At 40.6% G+C, this 14,305-nt stretch overlaps 2 protein-coding genes across 6 annotated transcripts in view; one reads left to right on the plus strand and one right to left on the minus strand.

The window, feature by feature from the left end:
* LOC101742065 (cysteine-rich with EGF-like domain protein 2) overlaps positions 1-14,305 on the plus strand; it is a 116,750-nt gene that overhangs the window by 56,993 nt on the left and 45,452 nt on the right. The window lies entirely within an intron of this gene.
* LOC119629543 (uncharacterized) lies at positions 5,918-7,198 on the minus strand. The gene is made up of 2 exons (XM_038015658.1): positions 7,104-7,198; positions 5,918-7,016 (listed from the first exon to the last, which is right to left on the minus strand). The coding sequence occupies exons 1-2, from the start codon at positions 7,196-7,198 to the stop codon at positions 5,918-5,920; spliced, it is 1,194 nt and encodes a 397-aa protein (XP_037871586.1).

Here is a 14,305-nt window from a genome sequence, read left to right on the forward strand (position 1 = left end):
TAAGCCCGCTGATTGCCGGAAAAGGTCTCCAAAGAAAATCGTCATCCGAGATTGTACATACGGTCCAATATACGTTGTACAAGTACCTCATACAGTAAATCAAATAAATTCATTAATTTCTCATCGAGGAAAAAACCACGATCGAACGCTTTTTCAAGTAATTCTATGTAATCATGTAGTTCCATCGGAATCAGTGTGGACGACGTAATAAAAAATATACCTATAGTGTATAAATATATATATCAGCGGAAGTCTGTAATTTGCACATTATCCACAACACATACTTTAAGTGACTCGAAATCAAAAGAAGCCGGGGACTTTAATTTCGCAGTGTGTGTTTTTGTTGGTCCTTTTTTTGTTGTTTCTTTCCGTATTTTTTTCATGAATGATAAACATACTTTTTAACATAATATGCATACGCGTTTTATTTATCATTGCGATGATCAGTGAATTTAGGTACGAGTATAACAAAGAATGTATTATATACGTTTTCTATATATAGGCTCTACTCTTTTATTTTTCTACCTACGCTTATGGTCTTGAGATACCATTTCAGCTCGTGGGTGGGGCTCAAACCTGACGTCGTTGCTAACTAACCCTAGGAAGAGCAGTGCTTCGCAGAATCTATCATCGGATCAGAAACGCGATCCACTGAGAAGATCCGGCAAGAAACTCAGTGGGATGTGTCTGTGGGTTAATTTACTCGCCGAGCCCTTCGTCACAAACGACGGGTTCGACGAGAACGATAACCAGGGTGTAATACTCAGAGAACAGTGTTGCCCGTTTTTCAATGAATCACTTAGTCGCCTATTACGACATCCAAAGGCAGAAATAGAGTTGTGTTATTATAGGACAAAGCCAATAAGATAATAATAGGATAATAAGACAGTCGAGAGATTCAGATCTCATCTCAAGGAGATGACGGTAATCTTGTTTATATGTATTCAGTTTTGGTAACTGCTCAACACCAGCTAGTACGCTTAGAAACATACTTATATACATGCCTACCATTTATTTATACCGAGAGGGCTGGTGGTCGTGGCGCCGACGACCGCTGGTCCGGCGTCTCAAGGGGGAGGGTGATGGGAGAAATGTGCCCAGCACTAAACGCGTCACTTTCCCCCCTTTGCCTTTTCATGAGTTCTGTCTCGTTGAGAGGTTGGTTGTTGAGCGACAGGAGGTTTTAGTCAGTTCGACTCCGACATGCTCCACCCACCATCCGCAGTGGAGGGCGGAAGTCTGACGATTTCCTCCTGACCAAAAAAACATTTATTTATGACATAGTACAGGTAACCCTCTTATAACACGGTAGATGCGTTCCTACAAAGTCCAGTGTTGTGCGAAACCGTGCTTTAAGAGAATAGAAGCCAGTACAAAAAACGAAACAATTTTTTCTGAATAAAATATCTCAACTGTACCTGTATGTATTTTCTTACCTGTGCCTTTTTGTATTAAAATACATGAAAAATAAGCAGGAAAATTTCGGTTATTCCCAAATATTGAGTGTTCATAGTACGTAAGGTAATTGTCTAAATAGTTTTAAAGAAAAATCTCGTTATCGTGTTGTAGGAGTGCCGCGCTATAGGAGGGTTTTGCGGATTTTTTCTTTTCGTGTTAGAGTGGAAACGTGTTGTAAAATACCGTGTTATAGTATGGTTACCTTTACATCATTAAAATTGAAACATAATCAAATAACTATTTGCATACAATTCAAATAGCTACCTACACCGGCTTACCTTGAGATCGCATTCTACATTTCTGATTAATGCAACGACAAAAACATTACATGTATTGTCACGGCTTAAACTTGTTTTAATTTGCAACGTAACAAGCATTGATATATTTAGTCGCCTAGAAATGAATAAGCAGAGTTACTGAATTTGGGGCCATATAGTTTTTGTTTAGAATCGAAATAGCATCGGTCATTCATTATACAATACAGTTTTATTTATAAATTGTGTTTTACATAATACTGCCTATTGTACTTATAACAATAAGTTTTCTATAGAAAATAGAAACAAAAAAGTTCGGAACGGCTTACTCTAGTTATTTCAGTATATAGTATGACATTTTATAAATGAATTTTTTTTATTCACCTTGGTACGAGTATATGGTCCATCTGTTGGTGAGTGTCACCGGTGCTCATGGACGTCAGCAATGCCAGGGACACAGCCAAGCTGCTTACCTATTCTAATCCTAATTCTATTTGCATTAGAGCTATTGTCATAAATCTTGGATTTAATTCCTGGATTATGTGGGTGGAATGAACAAACAAAAGTGGCGAGTAGACTATGCTCTATTACTGAGTTGATCGTAGTTAATTTGGGAACTGGGTTGTGTGTCGTAAACTCTAACTTCCTATCTCACCCGGTTCTTTCATTAAATCTGCAATCAGTGACCGCGTGTGGTGATATAATATCAGCGTGATAATATTGTCCGTTACTGCGACGTGCACACATACTGCATACATGCCAAAACTGGACATTTTCAAAGAAACAATTTTTGTCATTGTCCGCTACCTTATTTGGAGAAACGCTGAGATTAAGTCGAGGTTGCCGTTATAATTTTATTATTGGGATAACGGTTCTGAATTTATTCGTTAAAAAAAACTGGTATATTAATATAATATGTAGAGTTCCTATAGTTTCTTTCGGTTTCATTTATGAGATTAAAATATAAAAAAAATAGTGTAATTTTGACCGAGAAGTAGAAAATAGCAGTGAACAAATCTAATCTAACATTCGAAAAATATCGGACCAAAAACTATCTGTGAAACTTTTCTTATCAACCATTTGCTGTGTCAAAGAAGCGTAAACCGACCTAAATAATTTTACAAAAAGCATTACAATATAATGTAAAATAGTTATGATAATCCGTGCTGCGACAAACGTGCAACCACATATTGAATGAATGAATGAATGAATGATGAATGAATGAATGATTTATTTTATTTCAGACAACAATAAGTCCATATGTGTACATAGTATCATTGAAACATACTTAACATTAACAAAACCAATCAAATAAAAAATATACATTTATTAAAAGTAGCTATCAGTGGAATACATTTCAAATATTCCATTCCACTGATACCTACTTCGAACCAACCATTATTATTACTAATATTATTTAGTCCGCAAGTGAACCATCGTACAATGGTTCAAGTACCGACAGTCATAACGGTCTGTTAATGCCTTCAGGATGCTGTTAGGGCTGACCCGGACCCGGCCAATCAGGGATGTGCATCTTTTCCGCATGGTCGTAAAGAAACAGTCGACTCGTGCCTCGGCGAACATTCCCGACGCGCTACAGAACCGAGGCAGCCCCAACAACACCCTGAACGCATTGTTGTATTGGACGCGTAAGGCGCTGTACTGCTTTTGACTATAGAACACCCACAGGCTGCACGTATAGAAGGACGTACAAAACGCTCTAAATAGAGTGATTTTGACATCCCGCGAACACCGAGCGAACCTGCGGGCAATCATATTAGCTCTTACAGACAGCGCTCTCCGCTCCCGCTCAATGTCTGTATCATCCCTCAGGTCAGAGGTTACAAAGTGTCCTAGGTATTTAAACTTGTCTACTCTGCGCAGTGGCGTACCATTCAGTTTGACGGAGGGAATGTTATCCAGACACCTGCCTCTGGCCTGAAACACCATACACTCACTTTTCTTTGTATTATACACCAGACCGTGACTTAGAGCATACCTTTCACATATGCCAAGCAGCTTAGACAGCCCACAGGCCGACGCACTCAGCAGCACCATGTCATCAGCATAACTGATATTGTTGAGACATATTTCATCAATATGGCAGCCGACATGAGTACTGCTGAGCTCCTCGATTAGAGCATTCACATACAGGTTGAAGAGCTTGGGCGAGGTCAACCCCCCTTGCCTCACCCCGCACTCCATCCCGTATGGCCTCGAATAGACACCCGACCATCGTACCACGTTCAGCTGGTTGGCGTACCAATATTTGAATATCTGTACTAGTTCTTTCGGCATTTTAGTATTATTCAGTTTTTGCCATAAGATGTCATAACAAACCAGGTCGAATGCCTTTGATAAATCGAGGAAACAGGCAAAAATTGGAGTTTTTCGATCAGTATAGTACTTGACAGTTTGCTTTAAACACAATACGGCTATTTCTGTAGACATTCCTGATTTAAAACCAAACTGGTTATCATGTATCTGAAGATATTTATCAAGTTGTATATTAAGCAAACTGTCAAGCACTTTCGCTATGATAGTTGCTAACGAGATGGGTCTGTAATTGGTTTTATCACATATATCCCCGGTCCTATTCTTCACAATTGGCACTACCACAGTCTTCAACATCTCCTCAGGCAAGTAGGAGTGTCCTATACATAAATTGTAGAACATAACCAAGACTCGGGGCAAGTGTACACCGGCATACTTTAGGTGTTCTATGCTCAGCTCGTCATGACCCGGAGACTTACCCCGTGACATGGAGTTAATAACTTTTCTAACTTCGTTAGCCGTAAACCTAGCAGTAACTATCCGCCCCTGAGAATCACCCACACACCCTGACTGTGATGGTCCCAATGGCGAACTAACCGCAAAGTGTTCCCTAAACATATTCGTGATGCCATCGTGATCACTTATACCACCGACGCTCACGGGCAGGCCTGGTTTACCATTAAGTTTAGTGGTAGATTTCCAGAAGCTGTGAAAATCGTGCTTGGAGTGATGAGACGCGAGTATATCCATTCTTAACTGCTCGCTGTGGTTTTGACACCATTTCAGACGTGATTTAAAAATTTTCCTACTCTCTTGCATTTCTTTCCAAACACGACCCGACCTCGGCTTACCATGCCACACCCATAGAATAAACTTACACCTCGCCTCCCCGTGAGCATCACTAACATATCGATTCCAGCCAATAACAGGTTTTTTACAATTAAATCTGCTACGGGAATAACTGTCGCTAGCCGCTTGACATAGTACGTCAACAATATCATGATACATTTTATCTAAAATGTGTCTGTGGTCAGAATTACTACAAACACAATCACAACAATCACTTAGAATGCCAGGAAAATCTATCTGTCTCAGTTTATCATGACATATCTTATGATAAAATTCAATTTGCTCAGGTTTTCTGTCCCCCCATCGCACAGTACTACACAATTGAGTAACATTATTAAATTTCGGTTTTATAGTGTTAAAATCACACTGTGCTACTACTGGAAAGTGGTCAGACCACAAGACATCATACAGTATATACGTATTGACAATGGTCTGCATAGCTGACTTCGTGACTACACAGTGGTCCAGCCAACGTCTGGACCCATTCGCCTCACTAATAAAACTATACGTGTCTGAATTTACACCTAATAGTTCAACGTCCGCACAAGTCCATCCTAATTCCCCACAGACACATGCCAACTCCCTGTAGAAAGGTTCATTAGGATGGGCGTTAAAATCGCCGAGTATATACACTGATTCGATATTTTCGTTACTAATAATAGCGCTCATCAGGCTGAGGCAATCCATGAACTCCGTTAGGTTCACTGCATTATCCGTAGGCATATAAATACTGAACACCAATAACGATCTCTGATCTATTGTTACTTTTATAGCACACACACGCGCGTTATCACACTGCACTATCGACACATTTTGAAAGATACTTTTCTTCCATAGTAGCGCCACTCCTCCGTATGGACGCCCCCTGAGTATCCCGGCCGCAGTATCTACGGCCGAAGTCCCGGTGCAGCCATATTCGCTATCAATGGCACTGAGAAACTGTAAATCGTCCGGCAATAACCACGTCTCTTGTAACGCGATTATATCCGACGTCCGACACAGCTGTCTTACATGTTCCACGGATCGTTTCACTCCTTTGCAGTTGAAACTAACTATATTATAAATAGAACCGCTGCTATTCATTATTGAGATGTATTGGTACCGATCACAGCGTTAATGTCACCGTTCGTATTTTTTTGTTTTTTCCCTTTGAAGTTCACAAATTTCCTAAATATAATACCCTGTGGCCATAGGTTGCTATCTAGGAATATGGACGATTTGTGTTCTAAAACATGGAATTTATAAGCTTTATAGTCACTCTCGAATGCAAAAGAGATTTTCTCTAAAATAATAGTTTCTTGTGTTTTTCTGTACACATAATCGATTATGTCATTTTCTGTTGTATCTTTATGTATTTTAGTGATAAAAATGGCCACTTTTTTGTCCACGGCTTTGAATTTTCCTTCGTTATCTCTGCAACTGCCTGCCTTGCCTATATATCTGTATTTCATAGGTTTTCGGCGTTTAGATACCCTCTGCCATCCGTTATCATTATCATTATCTGATGGCTCGCTACCTTTAACTAATTGTGTTGTGATCAGCTGATTTGTCGGCCCACAATCAGTTGCCGTCGCGGGCACTGGTGTTTCACTTGTGTGCGTAGGCCTCTTTATCCCCGCTACACGTAGTTCGCCATCGCTGACCGGTTTTGATAATAACGACTGTTGACACACAGCTGATTCACACTCGTTTTGTTTCGTATCTACCCTCATTGTGCCTTTGTACGAAATATCTTTGCACTGTTTCGAATTATTTTCGTATCCTATTTTGGTACTTTCATTCCCAATATTGATATTATTGGTTTCAGATAACGAAGAATTGGTCATATTAATGAGTCCAACAGGATCGCTATCCAACATCCATCCCCCTCGCTTTGTGTTTACATTCGATACTGAAGGAGTTAACGAGTTATTTTTCAATAACAATAGTTCAGTTTTTAGATCGCTTAATTCATTTTTTGTCACATATGTCGCCTTTAGATCGTTAATTTCAGTTTGAACTTTTAGTAAGTCTTTTAATATCTTACTACAATCAAAATGGTCATAAACTAGGGGTGGTAATCTGTCCAGATCTCTCGCAACGTAAATCGGGAAAAGATCTGGTTCCATAGATTTAAATACATTCACAATGTCCACGAGATCTCGTTCTTCTTTACCCTTGTTTTTGCGCTTAATTTTCAACCTGCCCACAGACACGGAATCAAACAATAACGTTTTCGACTTACTGATTTCCTCAGCTGAGAATGACGTTATACAAATTCGCACTAACGTTTCCTCATCTATCACCGACACCTTATTTTGAATGTACGATAGCATTTCGTCGATCACTATATTGCACGCATTACATTTCACAATTTGCGTCATTTTATCGCGATACGCACTAGCGTTTAGCAACACGCGCCCACACGGAGGGATGCGCGCGCGCGGACTTCAAACGGCCATTCAATTGGCCAACGGCTGCCAATAATGAATGGCTTTGCAAACGAGATTTGAAGTCTATCAAGCTATAGTCAGTGACTTGGCCCTTGGTATTGTCAATGCTGACGCAAACACATCACCAAATTTCACCAAATTAAAAACACTCAAATAGAACATGTAATTTAAGAATTCAAACGCACCAGTTGATTGGTTATGTTTTTTTTTCCTACCTAGCTGAGAGCTTTAAGAGGCTATTTCAGCGTAACCTTAACTAGTAGGTGAGCTCATGGGGCTCAAACCTGACGACGTTGCTAAGACGAACCCTATCAAGAGCCGTGCTTCGCATAATCTACCACCGCATCGGAAATGCGACTAACTGAGAAGATCCGGCGAGAAACCAGTGCGCTGTGTCTGAGGGTTAATTTACTCGTTGAGCCTTTCCTCGCAAGCGATGGATCCGACGAGAACGATGACCGGTTAGTTAAGTAATAGTTGTTCTCGAACTAATTCATATCCTGATTTATCAATACTAGGCCTTCCTTTTCTAAGGATGGAAGACGGGAAGTTCTATACGGGGTGGCGGTATACAATATAACGGTAAATCAAAGTAAACTAGAATTGCATTTGATGCCGAACCTAGAAATTAAGGAATTATTTAGGACCTAGGAATTATTTAGGACCTAGGAATTATTTAGGAATAAAGAACTAAAATGAGTAACTAGTTTCAAACCATACATCTATTTGAACAAACAAAGAAATGCCCACGCTCTTAGCTAATATTTTTTTGAAGAATCCAATTTTATGCTACAATGATACCTCAATTCTTATGAACGTTCGAAGTTCGAAGTCTTTAAGCAAACAGTTTGAGTATCGGTTATGTAAACTTCGTCTACATACCGTTATGTCAGTTCGCCTCCACGCCCATGTGTCTATGTTATGTCATGTTAGAAATAAAGAACAAAGAGCTTTGTGCTAATAGTGATGTTTCTTGTGTTCTGACAGTATCAGCGAAGGTGGTGATCGAAAGTATACTGTATTTAGTGGTGGTAAGGCGCATTATGAGTTCGCATGGGTAGGTACCATCCCACCTATTTTTATGTGTAATGTATTATCTATAGTACACCGCAACATACCTGCTATATTTTTTATATTTTCCAGAATTTTTATAAATGAAACGGTTGTCTGGAAGAGATAAGACCGCCTATTGTACAAATGTATCTGCTTTTTTTTTGATTGTTTTTGAATGTAAATTGTGTTTTGGTGTGCAATAAAGTGTATTCTCTCTCTCTTCTCTCTCTCTCTCTCTCTGTTTATTTTTGCCGCGAACTAATAATAATTCGTTCCCGTTTGAAGAATGGGATAACTGTTGTACTATAAAACCAAGGTGGGTATCTGCATTGACGTTGTTTATATCTATGGGATCCTCTAACCATTGACATCAGAAGGGCTTGTTCACCTACCCGAGCAAAAGAAAGCTACATGAAAAATATCAGCTTCAAATAGGTAGAGAATATAGAGAAGGAGTGCAGAATGTTAATATTTCTTTTAATTTGAATAAAAAAAACATTAAATCAATGAATAAAAATATTACACACAGTACACGTTTTTTTTTTTTTTTTTTTTTTTTTTTTTTTTTTTTTTTTTTTTTTTTTTTTTTTTTTTTTTTTTTTTTTTTTTTTTTTTTTTTTTTTTGCCCTTGTAGGCAGACGAGCATACGGCCCACCTGATGGTGAGTGGTTACCGTCGCCCATGGACATGGACGCCAGGGGCAGAGCCAAGCCCACATTTGACACACACACACACACACACACACACACGCACGCATGCATACTATCTCTTTATTGTCAAACTTTTCTTATTGCTTATAGTCTGTAGTCAAATTGAGAATAGATTAAATATTGTTTGTCTTTATTAATATTTGTCTAAGTCTTAATAAAATATAGTCTTGGCGAAATCTGTGATTATAGAATCATAATAATGTTCAAACTTATAATTTCAATTAATTATAGTCGAATTTCGACTATTGCGGGACCACTAGTATATTTTAATATAATATTTAACACTACAAGTCCGACTGGCGGGACTTTTGTGAGTTTTCGTGAGTTCGTTGTTCCGGGCTGTTGGCGAAGATGATATAGAAATAATGTTTACACTGATTTGGTATGAGGTTTTAATATAAAAAGCGACACAATGACTAACACAAATACAAAATGAGTTGAGAATCGTACAATTCATCTAAGACTCGCAATATTTTACTGGTCGTCGTCGCGCGCGCTGAGGGCATGTGTTTTCGCGCTCAAAGAGCTCTGTCTCAGCGGGGGGTAAGGCGGCGGCGGGGGCGGTATCGCACGTTCGGAAATTACGTTCCGTTATATCCTCCCCCTCCGAGTCACTAGAACGCCTCGTTAGTGGCTCGGCAGAAACAACAAGACGGGGCCGTCCACGCAGGCGTCGAGGCTGTACTGGAGCTGAGACCTGACCGGTTTGATTATGATACGGCTTCAAATGAGAAGCATGAAATTTCCCTAAAACCTGCGAATTCAAATCAGTAACCTCATAGGTAGTAGGACTAACGATATTGCTAATCTGGTAGGGTCCGTCACGCTTAGGCATGAACTTCTTCGTTCTACCTTTGGCGGCATCACTTAACAAGTGCGTAGAGAGAAGGACTAGATCACCTACTTGGTATCTGGGACCAGATAACTGAATTTTGTCGGTTTGCTACTTCCTATCATCCTGATGATGTTCAGCGTAAGGCATTGGGGCTCCCCCTGGTCTGAAGACATCCTCGTTGCACTGCAGAAGAGAAGCTAGGCGGTTAACGCTCTGGAGGACACAGCATAGTTCCCTCGTCTTCTCTTAAGAAATCAGCAGCAGAACAAGGCGTGAGGTCACTAGGGTACTCGAACTCCAATGGAAAAACTCGTTCAGAACCATGGTAGCGCCATGTCGAAGTATGGAAGTCGATGGCTAAACCAGCTGCTACTAAAAAGTCTACACCCAATAATGTGTCATTATCCTGGGCGTCCGGAAATACGACAAATTCCATGGGAATAACTTTACACGGTAATAACTTCACGTCAAGTGTCGTTGTCAGCATTTGTCGTGTTAGCATTGAACCATCGGCGAGCTTAACACGCATAGAATTACGCACAAAAGGTTGATTATGCTGTTGCAATAGGGCGTAGAGTGAAGAACCGGCAACAGTTCGCTTGGCTGCGGTGTCGATTAAAGCCCTACCTCGGATTCCTAAAATCTCTATACCTAAAATAGGTCGTCGCGCGTTGCCATTTTGCGAAGAAGTTACAGACGAAAAGGTGACAAAACTATCACAATTAAAATTTGTGGTCCCTTTAACCGGTGCAAAAATTTCCAGGTTGTGTCCTGAAAAATTTTTGGTCACCCTACTTTTATTATCGAATTCCTGGTTTTGTCCTGAGAAAATCATGGTCGCCCTACTCGGTGACGGACCACGTGACAGGCACTGACGAGAACGTTTCGTTTTCCATTTATGTCTATTATTTACGACGCACTGATTAACACAAAATTCCCTAGGATATACTGATTTCAATTCGCTAGGTACATGAGTGCGGTTAAAACACTCCCCCTGCTTAACAGGACGAGATAAGTATGTAAACAAAGGCGTATCATCGGAACGCGGCAAATTTGAAACAATTTGTTTATCAACACGTTTATGGGACGAGTTTACATTACATTTACGGGCAAAATTATTATTTACGGGGGGTGTACTTACATTATTACATGATACCAAACTTATCTGAGCAGTGTGTAGCGATGAATTAACATAATTTGGGCGCTCGGTATGAACACTACTGGATAAAAACAAGTCAGGTACAGCCCCAGTAAAAACCATAGGTAAACTTGCCAAATTACTCACCTGGGCGGACGGCTTACCAACAGCTGATGTCTCAGCGGTCGTTGTACCTCGCGATCGCGTTCGCGGTATTTGAATAAAATCGACCGCGCTAAAATTTGAACTACATTTGGAACAATTAGAACGTATGACTCCGCTCGCGCCGCAACCGTAACATTTAATATTATTTACTTTACTAACTACGTTATCGTTACTGTCATTCGCGGTTTGTTTTAATAACAATTTACGACACTGATCACGCGTATGACCGTAACTTTTACAATAAACACAGTATCGACGTTTCTCGGGTTTTTCGGCGGTCGGAGTGGCGTCGGCGTTATCGCCTGACGAACGTTGGCGCGGGGAAACTTCTACAGTGGCCGTAGGTACACGCTGCGTTGTAGGCCGCGGCGGCTCGAGTCGAGCGCGGGCGGCGGCGGCGGCACCCTTTGATGTCTCGGCGACGGCGTTTGAAGTATGCGTTTCTTTCGTAGAATCCTCAATACTTCGTGCTTTTTGCAGGAGAACATTGAAACTGGTGATTTCCTCTCTACGAAGGCGTTTACGAATTTTATGATGCAGTAATCCGTATATCATATCGAGCTCCACTTTTTCACATAAGTCGCCTCGAGGTAGCTTCGCGAGGAGTGCTCGAGCCCTGGCGACAAACAGGTCGGTTTTCTCCATAGGCTGCTGGCCGTCTGCGAATAGGTCGACATAAATTCTGTGGGGTGGGCGGCGATCACCAAAAGCACTTCGTAGATTTGAGATGACGTCTTCCCATGTAGAAACTTGATGCTTGATACCCTGCCACCAGGTAGCGGCGGTGTGTGTAAGCAACATGGAGATGCCTTTTACGGCTACGTCATCGGGAACATTGGCGGCGTCTCTGTAAGATTCTATTGCGTCGATAAAACCTTCTACTGACTCGTCTGCGCGTCCGCTGAATACAGATTTGCAGCGGCTGAAGTTGTTGGCGGGCCGATGGTCGAATGTAGGAGTCGCCGACTGCCTGACGCTATCTAACAGCTCCCGGAACGCGTCTAGCTGCGTTCGTTGAAGGGTGTCGATCAGCATGGTGATGTCTTCCGGGCGGAAGCAAACACTGGCGGGCGGCGCGTCACTCGACGGCGCGTGGGGCGGCGACGCGGCTCTCGCGTCGCGCTCCTCGGAATTCGGCATCTTCTTTGGCGGCATTATTTGAGGACGGTTTAGTCGGTAAAGTCAGGAAAACACAAATCGTTCATGCAGGCACAATAATTTCTTATAAATATCACTTCACAGCTAAACGTTCGGGCGCCATTTTTAACACTACAAGTCCGACTGGCGGGCTTTTGTGAGTTTTCGTGAGTTCGTTGTTCCGGGCTGTTGGCGAAGATGATATAGAAATAATGTTTACACTGATTTGGTATGAGGTTTTAATATAAAAGCGACACAATGATTAACATAAAATACAAAATGAGTTGAGAATCGTACAATTAATCTAAGACTCGCAATATTTTACTGGTCGTCGTCGCGCGCGCTGAGGGCATGTGTTTTCGCGCTCAAAGAGCTCTGTCTCAGCGGGGGGTAAGGCGGCGGCGGGGGCGGTATCGCACGTTCGGAAATTACGTTCCGTTATAAATAGCAATTCAGTAAAATCAAGTTAATACCAGACAGCGCTTTATGGAACAATAGGTACATAAAGTACGCATGGTGCACAATTAGATTTTTAAAGTTTCTCTACACCATTGTAACACTTCTTCATTCTATTTACCGCTACTTTATTCCAAATGCATGGTTTTGACACAAATATACAACTTTGAATCTATTTTGACTTGTAATTACTTTTGCAAAGCCATTGTCGTCTGACCTCTACGTAATGTCTAATACGAACATGTCTAATCGTGTTAATAGGCTTTTTGCCTGGTTTCAAGCGTTTGAAGGTTTGGATTTCCTCATGGTTGAGTTGTCTTGAGCTTGGAACTCCTAATCTAGAAACTTCAAGGTAGCTGTTTGTCGCGAGAGGGTGTTGTCACGCCTTCAGTTTTAAGAAACTAATGGACAAAATGATATTTTTGAGCTATAAGATCAGATCAAAATAATGAATGGATTTAAACTTTAAATTCGTTTTATAATTATCACACAGCGTTTCATAGTATCCAGCAATGAGAATGATACGCTATTGTGTGATTAAGTCCCGGTTTTTACATTTTATCATAACTAGAGGTCCCGCAGTAGTCGAAATTCGAATATAATTAATTGGAATTGTAAGTTTGTACATTATTATGATTGTAATTTACACTTCTATAATCACAAAATTCCCCAAGGCCACACTATAAAAAAATATTAATAAATACAAACAATATTTAATCTATTCTCAATTTGACCACAGACGTCAAGAACAAAAGTTTGACAATAAATAGTATGCATGCGTGTGTGCGTCAAATACATAGTATGTAGTGTGTGTAACGTTTTCTTTATTGATTTAATGTATCTTTTATGCATTATTTTAAAAAAATATTAGCATTGTGCGCTTCTTCTCTATATTCTCTATAAGTGTGGAAAATTTCATACTCCTCCGTCCGCGCAATTTTCGTAAAAAGGGATACAAAGTTTTTGCTTCACGTATTAATATTTATATCATAATAAGTACATACTTACACACAAGTTCACTTGAGTACACACGATTGTGGCTAAGAATTTGTAGTTAGCCGGAAACTGACTCACAAAGATGATGCCATAACGTAGAATAAAGAAAACTGTTGACGTTTCGACGTATGCCTTGTATGAAACTTGTTAGAAGATGAAAATTTTGCGATGGTACAATACTAGCTTCTTGGTTCAGAGACTTGGGTATACAAACCGAAACGCATTACTGCTTCACGGCAGAAATAGGCAGGGCGGTGATACCTACCCGCGCGGACTCACAAGAGGAACTACCACCAGTAATTACGCAAATTATATATTTGCGGGTTTCACTTTTATTACACGATGTTATTCCTTCACCGTGAACATTTGTTGAGTACGTAATTCATTAGAAAAATTGGTACCCGCCTGGGATTCGACCACAGGTGCATCGCTCAACACGAATGCACCGGACCTCTTATCTCTTAGGCCACGACGAGTTCATTCCTTACTACTTGCGTCCGAGCGGAAGATCCTTCGGTGTTGATTTTATATTTTTTATTGCATAGATG

The sequence above is a fragment of the Bombyx mori genome, chromosome 15 (genome assembly GCF_030269925.1).
Source record: "Bombyx mori chromosome 15, ASM3026992v2".
Classification (NCBI taxonomy): domain Eukaryota; kingdom Metazoa; phylum Arthropoda; class Insecta; order Lepidoptera; family Bombycidae; genus Bombyx; species Bombyx mori.